The sequence below is a fragment of the Phoenix dactylifera genome, chromosome 12, assembly GCF_051530095.1.
Source record: "Phoenix dactylifera cultivar Ajwa chromosome 12, Ajwa_hap1_PhDact_Kaust_v1.1, whole genome shotgun sequence".
NCBI classification, from domain to species: Eukaryota; Viridiplantae; Streptophyta; class Magnoliopsida; order Arecales; family Arecaceae; genus Phoenix; species Phoenix dactylifera.
The window spans coordinates 30398028-30414361 of NC_143201.1; the positions used below are offsets into that span (position 1 = coordinate 30398028).

The 16334-nt window shown below is 40.0% G+C and overlaps 2 protein-coding genes across 3 annotated transcripts; both read left to right on the plus strand.

The window, feature by feature from the left end:
* The first annotated feature begins 3277 nt into the window (after positions 1–3277).
* Positions 3278–7308, plus strand: LOC103703808 (zinc finger CCCH domain-containing protein 39-like). Of its 2 annotated transcripts, XM_008786822.6 has the most exons (3): positions 3278–3500; positions 4134–4940; positions 6862–7308. In XM_008786822.6, exons 2-3 carry the CDS (start codon positions 4223–4225, stop codon positions 7089–7091), a joined length of 948 nt encoding a protein of 315 aa, XP_008785044.3. In that variant the 5' UTR covers positions 3278–3500; positions 4134–4222; the 3' UTR covers positions 7092–7308. The 2 variants fall into 2 exon arrangements, with proteins under 2 accessions (XP_008785044.3, XP_008785025.3); XM_008786803.6 differs by lacking the exon at positions 3278–3500 and having other exon boundaries at positions 4061–4940.
* Positions 7309–9717: 2409 nt separating this feature from the next.
* On the plus strand, positions 9718–16332 carry LOC103703798 (nudix hydrolase 19, chloroplastic). Its single transcript, XM_008786791.6, has 6 exons — positions 9718–10583; positions 11132–11272; positions 11513–11617; positions 12183–12282; positions 13652–13744; positions 15776–16332. The coding sequence occupies exons 1-6, from the start codon at positions 10041–10043 to the stop codon at positions 16060–16062; spliced, it is 1269 nt and encodes a 422-aa protein (XP_008785013.3). The 5' UTR covers positions 9718–10040; the 3' UTR covers positions 16063–16332.
* The last annotated feature ends 2 nt before the right edge of the window (positions 16333–16334 follow it).

Sequence of the window (16334 nt, forward strand, 5' to 3'; positions counted from 1 at the left end):
TGCTATGATTCTTCTGTCTCTCTCCGCATGACCTAGATCATTTCTACCTGTGTTTCTTCAATTTTGTAGCCAGGTTTATCTTCAAGATTTCCTTCAAATTTGGCTAAAGCGGAAGGATTTTGATGCATTTGTCCCTAATGATCAATATTGAGTTTGACATGATTCACTATAAAATCGGACATTATTACTGGAGAAGAGCAATATATTTACTGAGAAAACATTCATTCAATTGCGTACCTTGGATTCTCTTTTGGGCCGACTTTACAAAGGCTTCCTGGATCGATTGAGCTCTTCCATGTGCTATCGGTCAAAGTCCATGACGCATGCATGAATGTATCCCGCCACCCTCCATTACTTCCAACTTTTTAGCGAGATTCTTATCCACCCCTCTAAGGCCACTTTATGTTGCTTCAGCTTTGCGTTGGTTTTCCAGCTTTTATCATATCTTGCACAAAGCAAACTGATTAGAGAGCACTTCCGTGGTGATATCTTCTTGGTTTTTTGAGTGATGCATTAGTACTTGTATTCATGGAGCAGGCCTTTCATCTGAATGTTTATGCAGATTTTTTTTTTTTTTAGTACGACGGCAGCTCACACGCAATGGCCAACAAAATTAGAAAACAATAGCTCACTAAAAGGCTCCGGTAGTGGGCAGCAAAAGACGCAACCCAGCCCGCCGCGCCATTTGCCTCCCTGTAGACATGCGTGGCCGTGTAAGAACCACACCCCCTAGTAGTTTGCAAATGTCGTGGAGCATCGGCCGTCCCTTTGCAGCACCTCTACGATTCCGGATCCACTCGATCACCGTGCCCAAGTCATCCTTAAAGAGAAGACGGTCTGCACCCAAGACACGCCTCACAAAAGTGATACCTTCCCAGGCAGTTTTGAGCTCGGCACAGATGGCAATCGTGTCGAAGACGCATCTATCCCCAGCTGCCACCAGTCTGGCCCCATGGTCTCTGATGACGAATCCCATACCACCACAGCTCCCGTCGTCACCGACGCTACCATCAAAGTTCACCTTGAGATGACTAGAGGTGGGGGCACCTAAGAGACGAGCACAAATCTGGACGCTACAAATAACAGAATAAGGGCCCCAAATTTTCCCAGCCATCTCAGAATGTGAGGTGAAAGTAGTACCAACAAACTTCGTCGCCTGTTGTAGAGCTTTGTCAACCACAACCCGTAGAGGAGTGCTGCTGTTCTCGAAGATCTGGGCATTTTTATTCAACCAACAGTGGTAGGCCAAGTAGGCAGCTCGCATCCCACTCTCCAAGAGCCTGGGACTCTGCTAGGAGGTCGACAAGAAATGCAGCATCTCCTGATAGATGTCCACCTCTGTTGTTGGTCGGGATCAACTGCAGCATATAGCCTGCGAGCACTCTATCAACACATGGATGACAAATAGCTGCAAGTCATCTAACCAACCAGGAGGCGAAGCTAAGGCCTATAGGTCCCTAACTAGCAACTTGTGGAACACCAGCAGAGTATTTGGCATCGGCTGTTCGGCTTTGTTTCGTATTGTTTTTGGAGGCCAGAAGCTCTTTTACATGATTTTGAGATACTTGGTAAATATTTCAAAACAATTTTCTCACTCCTCCAACAGCTAAAAATAGTCTAACAGAAAAAAGCATTGCTTGAGATGTGGCGTGAAACTGTTTTCTCGTGGGAAACTCCGTTCAAATCCTGATTATAATTTTTTGTTGAAAAATAATTTAGAAATAATTTTATAAATAAGTACTACTTTATAATAACAATTTTGTTAGCATAATACAATATAATACGATATAATTATAGTGTTAGCACATGTTCCATACGGGCCAAATTGTCGCTCGAGCTTAATGGGAAGAAGATTTCTTTAGGAAAAGCCTTATGGGGAGAAGACGACGTCGTTTCTTCAGGAACCAATGCACTGATAGAATGGATCCTATAATAAAATCCCCGACACAAGGACGCTTCTCAGACTTTGTTTTGCTGCATGGAAGAAAATAGGATAAACTCGTACGTGAGACCTGCAAGCAAGCAGCATGAGAGTTGAAGAAAATGTCTGGTTTTCAGCCTCTCCATGGTGGACAATTAATTTTTGGGATGGGGTGCAAGTGGAAGTGGGTCAGGCAGCAGACCCGGATTCAAACCGTTCCTGGCCTGATGCATTCTTGCTAAATAACCAACGACCAGTACTTTCCCCACTTCCCCACCGCCACAATTAGGGATTAGTTTGGCCCGATGAAAAATAGGTAGGTACTCGTATTTAGGTAGAATTTTCAAAAAAATTTATATTTTATAAAAAAATATATGAATATAGAAAACTCCTATTTTTATTGTCTAAAACTTAGATAATTTTATTTTTAAAAATATACTTTAATTTTTAGATAGAATAAGATAAGATCTTTCTCTTTATTGCAGGCATAACAACTATTTTATATATTTTTTCTAAAAAAATCCAATCAAATATAAGCCACTAGGAAATATGGTACTTTTTTATAATCAATGGAATATGCAAACACTATTTTTTTTTCAAAACATCAGCCTTTTAGAAAAAGATATTTTAATATAATATTTTTTTGCCGGCCAAGGGAGCCTAAGTGCAAGATTTTACGGTGGCGAACAACTCACCATAGGGAAGGAGCGAAAATTCCTTTGGTTTAGTTCAATAATCCGACAAGTCTTTGGATATGAATGAATGAGTGAACTTTGTGCTCCGGCGAAGGCAGGCTGCGGCTGCTGAGATGGGTCTCTAGTGGCCGCCGAGATAGAAAAGAGAGAAAAAAAGTCGCCGGCAGCTGGTGACGCGGCGGCGGCAGGAGAGAGGTGAGGGTTGGGGTGATGGGCCTTCGGTGGCCCGACATCGTTCGGCCCGCGTCGTTTGGACCTTCCTGACTCCTGACAGGAACTCCGTACGGGATGCGCGAACCAAACACTGTCCCCGCATTGCTGGGCCCTATCCAAACAGGCCTCTTTAAGAGGACACCCGAGCTTAACGGGACCCAAATCCATATGTGACCTATAAATCCTCGGGGCCCGCATGTGACGCTCAGTTCAGCCGGTCAATGGGTGAAACGTTCTTGCTGCCCGTACCCGGTGGCCGCCGTATGGCACGTATTTCCTTTCCCACTAACGGAAAATAAACACCAGGAATAATACCCAAAAGACGACTCCCAGGAAAGGGAGAAGCTCCGGATAATACAACTGGCAGTTGACGTCAATCGTCGGGTCAGACGGTTCGAGTGTCCCACGATTTTTTATTTATATTTTTGCAGCTCGTTAGGGTTTTAGAGGCGACCGTTGGGGTTTAGGGACTCCGAGAAGGAACTCCGGACGGCTCTTCCTCCTCCCGTTCCCACGATCGCATGAATTTTCCGAATGAAATTAGCTTCTAATTTCGGAAATCTAATTCCATTGTTTTTTTGGAAATCTAATTCGTTTTACGAATCCAACACAGAGTCTCTCTTTCTATATTCTTTTCCGACGTTGAGATTTTTTTTTTGGCCGCAATTAGGGTAAGAGAATCATGGAGATTTTATTTTTGGCCTTCTTTTTTTTGGGGTTTCCAATTAAACCGTCTAGAATTTTGGCCCATGGGAGCAGACGTTCTTCCTTCTTATTTTATGCTCAAAGTATTTAATGCTGATTTTCTTTTGGAAAACCTAATTGTGCCCAGCATTTATCGTCAGGGATTAGGGTTTTATGTTGATAAACAACTTTTCTTTCTCGAGTGTATCAATCTATTGGGGGAGGACTTGTTGTTGGTATGGAGCACAAGGTTTCTCCCTTCAAAAAATCGATCTTGATCTGAGATTTCATGCTGGGGTTAGTGTAAGAGAGCATCGATGCATCATTTCTTTTTGCTATTTTTTATTCGAATAAGCATTTGGATTTTTCCGTGGTAGCAGAGGTTGTTTCCGTCGATCTTGATTCTTGGGTTTTCCCTGGATTACAGATTTGCAATTCATGGCAGTACCAATGATTTAGATTTCTCATAGGCATTTTAGAAGTGATCTTTTTCTCAATTCTTTTATTTCAGTTTTCTTTTTAAATCTCCATCTGGATATTTTGATAGCAGCAGAATTTGTTCTCCGCTATTCTATGCTCAAAGTTTCAATCTTCATTCTTTGCTTTTGCTTGGATTACAGTTTCTCAATCCATATCAGCGTCCAAAGGAACTTTCCTAGAAATTTCGAAGCGAATCATTGAAAATTGGTATATTTCAGCGTTAGTTTCAATGGGCACTCCCCCGGATCAAGCCTCAGCTAGCTTCATCCCTCATCCTCCTCCTCTTTTCGCTGCTGCTATCAGCGACCATGTGATCACGCTGTGGCCGCAGAACCCTGCAGACCAGGCAGAATTTGAGGCTCCCCCTTTCAAGAGACCAAGAAATTCAGATGGTATCCCTCTGAATCCACTGGCGGTGATATCCTCTCCCCCAAACGCTCAGACAAACCCTCCTCCAAACCCTCCAACCAGAGGAACAAACTGTGTCTTCTTCAAGACCAGGCTCTGCCAAAAATTCAAAGCACGGTCTTGCCCGTGGGGTGGCAACTGCAACTTCGCGCATGGGATCGAAGAGCTCCGCCAGCCGCCACCCAATTGGCAGGAACTTGTTGCTGTGGAACGGGTGAATGGCAGCGACAGACAGAGAATGCATAGGAATAAGATCTGCAGGAAGTTCTACAATGGAGAGGTCTGCCCTTATGGCGATCGCTGCACTTATCTCCATGTGGAACGAGAGAGCTCAGGGATGGTCGTGGGGTCTGTGGCAGGGCTCGAACAAGGGGGTAATGGAAGTGGATTGCATAATTCTGATAGTACTGGGGGATTTAGCTCTGTAGGGGACTGCAATGGATCTAATCAGAAGCCAAAGATGAAGATCTGTTACAAGTGGGAGACCACAGGCCATTGCTCCTTTGGCGAGAGATGCATCTACACTCATAGCCGTGCAGGTAATCTTCACTAGTTACTTAGTTTTAGACATAATAATCATCTAACTCATGTTTTCCTTTGTGAGTTATCTGCATCCTGACTGTCTGCAGTCATCTTTTATCTTCAATTTTAACTCAATTCTGCCTTTCTTTCCTTTATTGTGATGTTATTTCTATGCTTATGTTATTGAATTTCAGTTCTTATTCTGCAAGTACCACTTTCTTCTGAAGTCACCTTTGTTAACCCTGAATTATATATTTTTGATAATTGCTTATTTCTCAATTTATATGCTAGTCAATGCTAAATTACTCTGATGATAATCTCTTGCTCGATATTGTGCCACTGATAAAATTTTTCTTATACGTAAGCATGCCTTCAAGATTTCTGGAGAACTTGCAATGCGATACGTTAATGGAATAATTACTTGGTGTAAAAGTGAAAATTGGTTCTTCAAACTTGAAATACAAGTGCTAGCTCAAAAGCTTAAACATTGGAGTACGGTTAACATTATAATCCTCATTGTCCACTTGAGCAGCAAATTTGAAGACCTAGTCAAGATTTTGGAGTTGTGCAAAAATGCATGGTCATTCTATTCATAAGATGTCGCATAGCTGGAGGGTAATTGCAAATTAAGTGTTTTATTAGAGGGAATGGTCATTATGGCTGTTGAGTTGGAGCCTCTCACCATATCCATATATGGAATACTTTGAAAGGTGGCCGACGACCTCAACAATATTTATTACTCCAAACATCTTCATCTAGATTGTCGGTATCGACTTTTGTTTGCCATCCATTTGGATGTGGATAGCTGGTTTTCTAAACACCCCCTCAAGTCTTTATACATCACAGAATATACCTCTCTTGCTGTCACCATTTTACTGGGTATTCACCTAGTTTTCTATGCCATTTGTTTCACAACGAGTTTGCAACATATTTTGGTCATTCATGGCAAGTATCTTATTCATGACAATGAGTTCTTTTCTTTGTTTTATGAGTCATATTTCATGTAGACTTAAAATTAAGTTTGGTTTTCTCTTTTTTAATTTGTTATTTCTTTTAACAGTCTTGGCTTTGGAAATCTTGTTACGAGATTTTTTTTTTTACATGATGAAGATAGATTTACGTTTACTAGTCACTGCTATACCATTCTGATGCTGATCTGTTGCTTTTATATTCAGCCATTAGTTCTGTAATCCTCAGACCCACTGAGATCTTGTAGAAATGTCTGTTCTGTAATTTTAGAGCCTGAAGCAAGATATAGGGGCTTGCAGATAAGCTTTTCTGTGTCAGCTTCAGGATATCATGCATATGGAGGGAAGGATGGATTTTGAGTGTTATGCTGGAGGGTAACCATAGGGTTATTATTTGAGCTGGAGTCCCCAGTCAATTTTATCAATATACACGGAATACAATCTGTTTGATAGATGATCAATCACCACTCTTGATCTTTACACTACTACTACCACTTACCTCCTCTCCTTAACTGAATGCCACAACTTGTCCTTGCCAGCAGTGCACAGTTATCATATTGGATGAATGGTTGATTTTTCAAACGCCTTTGAGAATCTTTACATGCACAAAGTTTACACCCTTTCTGCTGCTGATGATTTGCTTCTCAATGCTTTTACAGAAAGTCGTTTGCAACACACAATGCTATCCATCTCTAAGAAAACTTATACATAACATGGAAGGATCAAGCTTTCTTATGTCAAACAAGACAACACACCAGAGAATTGTTATTCCTTATGAGATTCTAGTCTCATGGCATGCTTCCTCTAGGTCCAATTGAAGTGACAATAGAAGAAACACAAAATAGAAAACTATTTTTTGCTTACTGTTTATTGTTGGCTTTGTGTTGTAGACCTGCGTTATTCAGTTTTTTAAAAAAAATTGAGATGTTTGCTGTGTCACATAACTTAGTATGCTGTTCTATCTACACAGAGCTAAAGAAATCTGGAGGCCATGTGGAGTTGGATGGTGGAAAAATTGGAGCAGCTCCATCAAAACCTGCCTCTAATTCGACAAACGATGCCCCGCTGATTAAGACAGAGTCTACTTGTATGCATCAAGCTCAGCAGAAGAAGAGTGTTTTTCCAAATTTGTCCAAGAAACTTAGCTGCATCTATGCAGATTGGATTGATGATATTCCACTCTTTTCCCGCACCTCTTAAAGCAAAGCAGAAACTTGATTAGGGCTTGGCCGTCAAAGTTTTTTTTTTCTTCAATCAAATATTTTTTGCTGTGTTGGCAACCTATTGATACTTTGGCTCAGCATGAAGTTTGGTGGCCATCTGTATGTTAGCACACAAGTGACACAACTCTCCATGCAGACATTATATCACACAGTTCTGAGTCATGAGAAAGTATAGAGGATTTTTTTTTTTGCCATAAGTTATGGGTAAATATTGCTATATTCTGCATTTTGTTGTTCTGTTAGGTGTGCATGATGCACGTTAATTTTGATGGTTGGAAGGTAAAAGTTGTCTTTCACAAGTTATATGATCGCATCAGATGTTGGATAGAAAATTGTCGAGTCCTGGTTTCTTTCAGACATGAAGCAAATTACATGGTTACAAAGTAATGCTCTTAACCAAACTGAATGATGTGCCTAAATCCAGGAAATATGTAGATATGTTGACATCCATAGAGAACAGATGGCCCAAACCCTAGATTCATTCTTGGATTTTGGTGGGAGGTTTTCATGGTAATTGACCAACTCCCAGAGCTTAGAACAATTGAAGGGATCGAATGCATAGAACAGTAGAACAAGTCATCTCCATAACGCATGTTTCTAGTTAGCAAGTTTATATTAGCTCACTTGAAGACATGGAGGACTCCAGTACATTAAGAAGAGCCGACACAAATATGGAACTTGAAATACAGCAACAGACATGTTATTAGAATCAGCAATTTTGGCAAATGAACAACTTTGGAAGGGGTCATGTTCTTAGAAGACTTATCAAGATGAAGCACAACTTAAAATTGCATGAAAACTGATTGAGCCATGTGAAGTGTATTACCGCTACGATTTTGAGCTGCCATTATCAAGCGGAGTATGAATGCAAGAAGATAACATGTGTTAATTAATTAATTGTTACAAGAGCTTAAACATAAATCACATTCTTCGATAAAAAAAAAATTATATGTTACATAAGAGATGAAATCTTGCATATAACAGATTGCAAATAACAAGTCATTGACCAACACACATTGCTTACAGCATCTGCACATTGATGGGCTATAATGACATGGCAGTGTTCAAGAAGTTCAATTTGAAAGTGCCCATATGCATGATTGAATGAACATGGAGACGCAGGCTCATACACACAAGCACAAGCACTGATCTAGTGGAGCAACCTAGAGGTAAAAAGACAAGTCATACAGGAACAATCAATTACTTCTGAACATGCATGGAAGTCACGGCAGGAATTTTTCCTTTCTGACTCACATATCATGACTCTTATGATTTTAATGTACCAGAGCATGGCATTTGAGCTATTCCGATTCCAACTTCACCGAAAGGTTGGATGCAAGTACATTCAAGTAAATTTGGCAGATGCAAGCACAAGAGCACACGGAATATGTGCCTTAATAACCACAGATTCAGCTCCCTGGTAACAGGATTATAGTTAATGGTAAGAGTGACCAAGTTCCACTTGGTCATGTTTAAGTGAATTCTGAGAGGGAACTACAAAAGACCAAAGCACAATAAGAAACCTTCGAGTTCATGTTGATTTAAAAGAGACTGGAAAATATCTAATGCAATTATGCTCTCAACGATTGTAAGAAAACAGACATCTTATTACACTGTATATTCAAGTCTTATATGTAGATCCTCATGAAGGAGAATCAAACGCCCGTAACCAGTGCGTGATGATGCTTTTTCAGGTTCAAGCATGAAGAGTAAACCACAGCTTGCAACTAAGATGATAAAAAAATTATGAGCAGAACATATCTGACCATTTATAAAATAGATCAGGTCAAAATGTCTCAGGTGATTGGTCGAATCCAGCGTCCCCGGGCACTAAAAGTCGTATAACCTTGATGATACATGAGTTCAGCTTGTGAATGAATAGCTAGAGGAACAAGAGGAGTGAATGCCTTATTCTATTAGGGCTTGTAGTTGATATACACTTTTATTGAACCCAATGCCATTGATCTCGCTAGTTGCTACATTAGGGGTACATGTAGACATCAACAAAACAACAATAATCAGTAACCACTCTTTTCTGACAGCTACTTCAAATCAGGGACTTCTATTTACTTTCAGACTCGGTCAATGTAATAAAGATTCATATCTTGAAGGTCTTCATGGGCTACCTTAGATAGCCTTGAACAAACAGAAGGGAGCTCCAAGTCCCCAACTATGTAAGGAACCAACAATCCTCTAAGTGTGGTCCTTGTACAACCTGAGCTTCATAATTTTCTGGAAGATTTTTGATAATTTATGATAACAGGGAAACTCTCACGAATCTGTGATGCCTTCTCAAGGTCCGGACGGTAATGCCAACATATCAGGAATCTGCAGGCGGAAGCTTTATCATTGTACCCAGCTCTGCAACCTTTCTATCAACTGCTGCTTGTTTATTCGCAGGTTCTTTTATTTTCCTAGGCTGCAGAACTAATTTTTATTGTAAATTTTGAATATTTATATAAAACTAAGAAATTTAAAAAATACTTTTAAGAACATATTCTGTGCCTCTAATAATTTCTATATGGAAGCATATTGAGCATTTCTTTTCTGTAGATGGTAGCTAATTTTTTAATATATCTCTAAGTCTTCAAGACAGGAAAAGAGGAAGCAGCGATAGATGCACAGCTTTTGAGCTGCATCCATCTCCGACGTGGAGGGAGCGAGGCCCACGTAAAACCTGTGGAAAATAAGGTAACCGCGGGCGCGCTGATTAAGAAAACTCCGACCGATATATCAGACAGAACGAGCGTGCCCATCCCTCATCCCCTCTTCATGTTCCACGTGTCGCCATCGGATTCACCCCTACACGTCACCCGGCCGAACCAGGAAGCTAGCACGTCGCAAATTTGGATCGCCCACCTCCGCCCACCCCGCCTCTTCTTCTCCTTCTCGAGGAAACCATAAAGAAAGGCATGGCCGCTGAGCGATGTTCCTCCCTCCTCCCCAAACGCTAATCTTGAGACTGAGAAGCCCGCTTCCCAAAACCGTAACCCGAGGACCAAGGATTTCAGCGGCCATGTCCGTCCACCTCCGAACCCACGCCTTCGCCGGCAACCCGCTGCGCTCCAAGTCCCCCGGCTCTGCTCTCGAAACCCTCAAGTCCCTCCTCGCCGCCGGCGCCGATGGGGGTTCCTCGCCTGGTTTCAAGGTCTTGGCCTTCAGAAAGGGCCGGCCGTTGGCTCGATCCTTGGAGCCCGCGTCGGACACCCCGCCAAGGTGGCATCTTGGATGGGTTGCCCCTTCCAAATTTAAGGATTCGTCGGTGGACGACTTCGTTTATCTGGGGTCGGGGTCCGAGGAGGACGCCGACACAGTATATTGGGCTATCGACGTCTCTTCGTCTTCTTCCGGTGTTGGATTGGGCGGTGGGGGTGATGATGGCTTGTGCTTTGTGGAGCTGAGGACTTTGATGGTTGCTACTGATTGGGCAGACACTGATTGCATGGGGGAATTGGCGATTGCGGGTCACGTATGCAGTTCTCATCCTCTTCATTCTCTGTTGGTTTTTTGAGTCCATTTACTAAAGAACGGATCGTAATATTTCTTCTCAGTGCACCATAAACTCTATTTAGAGTTGATTATAATCGACCAATCCAGACTCTTTATTTGACATTCTATAACCAGAGCTGTCATAAATCCTTGATTGTTACTTAAAAAATTCAAAGAAAAAAAAAAACCTACTGATATCATGGTGACACCAGAGTAGGGAGAATCAGAGACAAACGGTTATGTGTCTCTGGCTTTTTCCTGGTATAGAAGTCTTTGTTACCTATAAAATTGAGTCTTTAGGCAAAATCTCGTCATCGAGAACTATGCTCATAAAATTGTGTGTAGAGAGCTATTCACGTTTTGTGCACTTCCAATCTGATGGCCGATTGGAATTACTGAATTTTTCTTCCTGATGTCTGCTAAAAAAGGAATTGAAGCTCATTCAGCCTAAATATTTTTTTTTGCATGTAAATTGTTTTATATCACAATTATAAGTTTTGACGTCGCACTCCTTATGCCTTTGGTCAGGCTCGGGCACTATTAGAGTGGCACAATGTGTCCCGTTTTTGTGGGCACTGTGGAGCCAGCACAGTTCCCATTGAGGCGGGGAGGCGGAAGCAATGCACGAATGAATCCTGCAAGAAGAGAATTTATCCTCGAGTTGATCCTGTATGATTGTGATCCCGTTTCATTTCTCTCTTGCTCTATACCTCCCTCCCTAACATTATTGCCTATTATAATTGTATATTAGTGTGTAACCATGACCGCTAACATCATTTGGTGAAAAATCCAAAGGAAAAGAATTTACTTATTTGAATGCCCATAAACTCATTGTAAGTCTTATGCAAAGTTAATTGTGGAGCTGCTAAAAGGCTTAACCTTATCCCTATGGCAAATGATTTTGAACAGGTTGTCATTATGCTGGTCATTGACAAAGAAAATGATCGAGCTCTTTTGAGCCGCCAGTCAAGATTTGTACCCCGTATGTGGAGTTGCCTTGCTGGTTTTATAGAGGTACAGGATCTGCTCGTTGGATTTTATGAGATTGAGCTGTCATTTTTAATAAGGGTTAATGTTATTGCATATTGTCTAATAGGTTTAATCTTTATGTGGCACCGGCACGCATTAAGACATTCGCCACAATGACAAGCAGATCCCTTGAAATTATCAAAACTTGGCACTGTATATTGTCCAACTGCTTGTGGTGTATTTTAAAAACTTAAGTTTCCTATATCTATGGAAATCAATTGTTTTTATGAAAGTTCCTCAAAAATAATTTGGTAATCTTTTCTATTTGCTCTTGATATATTGTACAATATTCAAGTTGGATTCCTGCATTAATCTCCTGCAATTGTACCTGTATTTTATCCAAGAAAGACCACATTAGTTTTGATTAACAATCTAACCAGTGGTTCTTCCTGATCGATGTCAAGTACGGTTCTGACAAGTAAATCAGGTAGGCCTAGACTAGCTAGAGCTGCATGACACGGACAAGAATTATGGGATAAAGAAGGAAGCTAAGGTCTGTAATCAACTCAAATACAGTTTATATTGATCATAACTGTTTACCTATTCTTAGCCAGGGGAAAGTTTGGAGGAGGCAGTGAGAAGAGAAACCTGGGAAGAGACTGGTATTGAAGTGGGCGAGGTTGTTTATCATAGTTCTCAACCATGGCCTGGTATCTTCTTATGTTCCAAATTTCTCTTTGCACATTTTATTGCAGGCATGCATGTATGATCAATCCTCCAATATTTTGCTTTCTCAAAAGAGCTTATTTCCAAAGAATCAAATAAACGGACTGCTCTAAGAGATTGCCTGAAGATTTTTCCAAGCAATATTGTAGATGTGTGAAACACACTATCTTAAATAAAGGTTAACAATCTTGCAGAAATTCTAATTCAATAAAGAAAGGTTATCATGTGGCATATTTTACTTAATGGACTAGTCTGAGATGACAATACTTGTTGTTGCATTTGATATATTCTCTATAGTTATCGACACCTGATTACTGGGAATTCTTTTCAATAAGCAACCCAGTGTCAGTTCTCGAGTTATCTCCATAACTTAGTTCATACATGCCAAATGAACTGGGTCAACTACCATCACATGAACTGTGGCTAACCTGAAGCTCTGCTGCCAATTTGATGTGCAGCAGCCTGTAGAATATCTTTTCATAGGCTTGCCAGTGGTAACTTGTCGTGTGAAGTCAGAAGTCAGTTCTCGACTTAATGAATCTTAAAGTACAGAATCAAATTTTGTTGACATTCCATTTAATCAAACTAAACATAAGTTGTATGTTAACAAGAATTTTTTAGCTGTCTTGAACAACCATCTTGCAGCTTTGCAAAGGCATTACAAATCACCAATACCATGAGGACATAACTTTAATCACTGGAAGCTTTCACAATGGTCAATACCAATTGATTTTCTTCAGAAATAGAGACATTCTGCTCATGGCTATCTGCGAAGATTTGCATTAGAAGACTGCATCCGGTCCTCCATCTCTGTCTCTCTCTGTCCATAAGGACCATGAACTTTTAAAAGAACCTTCAACCCAACTGCTGACCTAAAAATAAGATATATTGGATGCACTCTTTTACAGATTGGACTTTGTAGATGTGCAAAATTGCAAAACTTGCTGGCTGCTTGGACTACTAAGTTTATCCTTTTCACTTCATTGTTGCTGTCTTTTTTCCTTGTTTCTTGTTAATGTTGCACCCAAGAAGATCATATGCAGACTAACCATTCCCACCTGCAATGCCTTTCAGCTGATCGAAATATCTCATTTCTTTAACACCTATCAGAAGATCAAAAAAAAAAAAACACGGGTTGGATAAGCACTTGAATTTGTCAACAGGAACATCTACCATTTATACACACCAAATTAACCCAAATTACCCATTAAAAGATGACTTGGACTATAAATACAACTCAGGAAATACAATTGCTTTTCGTCTCTTTCTTTAAGTTTACATCCACTAAAATTAACTTCTTGAGAAAGCAGAAAGATTTATGGCAAGCATTGACTGTTTATTTGATTTTTTCAGTGGGGCCAAACAGTATGCCATGTCAGTTGATGGTGGGATTCTTTGCGTATGCAAAATCATTTGAAATTCATGTCGACAAAGCAGAATTAGAAGGTATTTTTGATTTCAGGCAAAGTTGTCTTAGTAAACTGGAAGTAGTTAGCATGTCATGTATCAGGAGGGCCTTCCTCTAATTTTGAGAAAATCCAAGTTTGCTTTGAATTGACATCTGAACAAAATGAAGTAACCGTATTTGATTACCAAATCTCATCATTTGAGAATAAATGCTTCTTGCATCTTATAATTGTAAGCTTCTTTCGTGCTTCGAAAGTTCTTTTTCTTTCTGATCTCATATGTTGCTCCATCTCTGTAATGATTGTGACTCTAATCTTGAATCAGATGAAATTGTGCTACACATTTTTAGGCATTTACACAAGCGAATCTGCTGGATTGAGAGTGTTTATGTTATTCTAGAGAGTGGATAAATTGGCTAAAATAAATGAATTTTAATAATTTGTGAAGGACCAGATTATATGGATAAAACACATCTTTTTCTTTTTTGATTAAAATGGGAGATCATGTACTCTTCCAGGAATTACAATCTCTCAAAGAATGTGCCCCTTGCATCAGTCTGTGCCAACATGGCTGGGAAACAGTCAACCCATTAATGCAAGTCTTGTTCAAACAGAGTAATGATTATGAATCTGATTTAGTGTAACATGTGATTGATGTAATTATTCTGGTATGCATTCCACTGCGCTTGAAATATGTCCATTCTGCCGTTTCTCTCACTACTAATTATTGATCTGTAAAGAAGATGTTCTGAACTGACCAATCAAGCGGGCCTTTGTCTGATAAAACTTGATAAAATAATAGACTGACTTAAGGTCTCTATAACTTGTATGTCAGGAAGGCTTCTATAAGTGATTTGTCTCGATGATAAAGTAGATAAAAAGATCACCTAACTGTTTGGTGTGGTATCCAACGTTCAAGGTTAGGGCAGGACCTACTATAGTGAAGTTTAGCTCCCTATATGAGTTAGAAATCGAAGTTGAAGACTCTTAGAGAAAAGTGGCAGAAAAGGAAATAATCAAAATAATTGCAAAAAATTATGTGCATCAAATATTTGCGCTTGTTTCTTTGCCAGACAACAATAGAACTTTATCTATTTATAACTCAATACCCATCCAATGTGCTGTTAAAATAATTGGGCATAATATTGAAGTTTTTCTACTGCTACAACTAGCTTTTTTTTTTAAGCATCGTATGGTCCATTCTTCACCATGTTGCACATATGAGGGGATAAGGCTGCAATTATATTCTCTTCCAACCTTAAATTAGCACTGTTGTTGAGGATCCCAAGCTCAGGTCAGAAAGCAAGAGCATTTACATGAAGTAGTTTTGAAAGAAGAGGCTAAACTAAAAACTCAAAAACCAGTTTCAAATAGATATAATAAGTTTTTTTTTACTGATGTACTCTCTAAAGTTAATGTAATTAGCCATTGTTGGTGAATCTTGAGAACCAGTAGCTTTGAAACATCACCAGTCTGGGACAGGCTTAATTTATTTTGTGTGTGTAATAGTAAAATTTCATGCATAACTTGAAAATTTTTGTTGTTGTTAATGAGCTTGGATGTGTTCGTACGTGTGCATAGTTAGTTGTACGGGGTAAGCAAAATTTTGATTGAACTACTAGAACATACAACAACGCGTGCTTGTAGATTTTGCTTTGCCCTTTTCTTCATATGTTGCAAGCTTGTTATGACATGTAATCTTGTAAATTTTACTCTGATGTCTGTTATCAAAGTCATACAGTTTTCTTGAGCAAAGGGGGATTGGATGAAGTCCAGTCCAATTCATTGAGGAAATGAAATCACTTATAACCAAAGAGCTCTCCAAAGTGAGCTCAACAACTAACAAAGGACAAGACTCTTCAATTAATACATGGTTAAGTTTCTGAAATTTTTTAGCACTTGCACCAATGACCTAGCTGCCCACCATGAAGTTGATATATCATCTGCTCCAGTGACTTGCATGTCTATTGAAAGAGCCTCCTGTTCCTCCCCACCAAAGTCATACATATTGACCCCAAATAGATGCAGTTAATTCTTGTTTTTGACAATATTGTTCCTGATGTTTGTATAGATGCTACATGGCACAGCAGAGAAGATGTCAAGAAGGCACTGACCTTTGCTGAATATGAGAAAGCACAGAGGACAGCTGCCTTCAAGGTCAACCGAATGTGTAAGGGCGTCGAGAAAGGTCAGAACTTCTCGTCAGACTTCAATGTGGAAAGCGGGGAGCTGGCTCCAATGTTTATTCCGGGACCCTTTGCCATTGCACATCATCTGATCTCTGCATGGGTTCATGAAGGTGCACCTGGTAACTCCGAATTGTTGCCAAAACAGTTGAATTCCGTGTCAAACTTATGACTCTGCTCCTGAGTTACTTGATTTTTCTGTCAAATAACATCCTTGTCATTGCGACAGCCAGCTTGGCTGGCACACCACTGAACTGAGGTCCTTGACCGGGCCTACAAAGTTTGCTTTTGATTTTCATTTTATATATATATATATATATTGGCACCTCGTTGAGGGGATCATGCTGATGTTCCTAAGCTATGTTTTTGCTGGTTTCATGCTTTCTGTAATTGGCGGTCTGTATATCATAATTTTGTAATGGAATAATTTGCAATTGTACCATG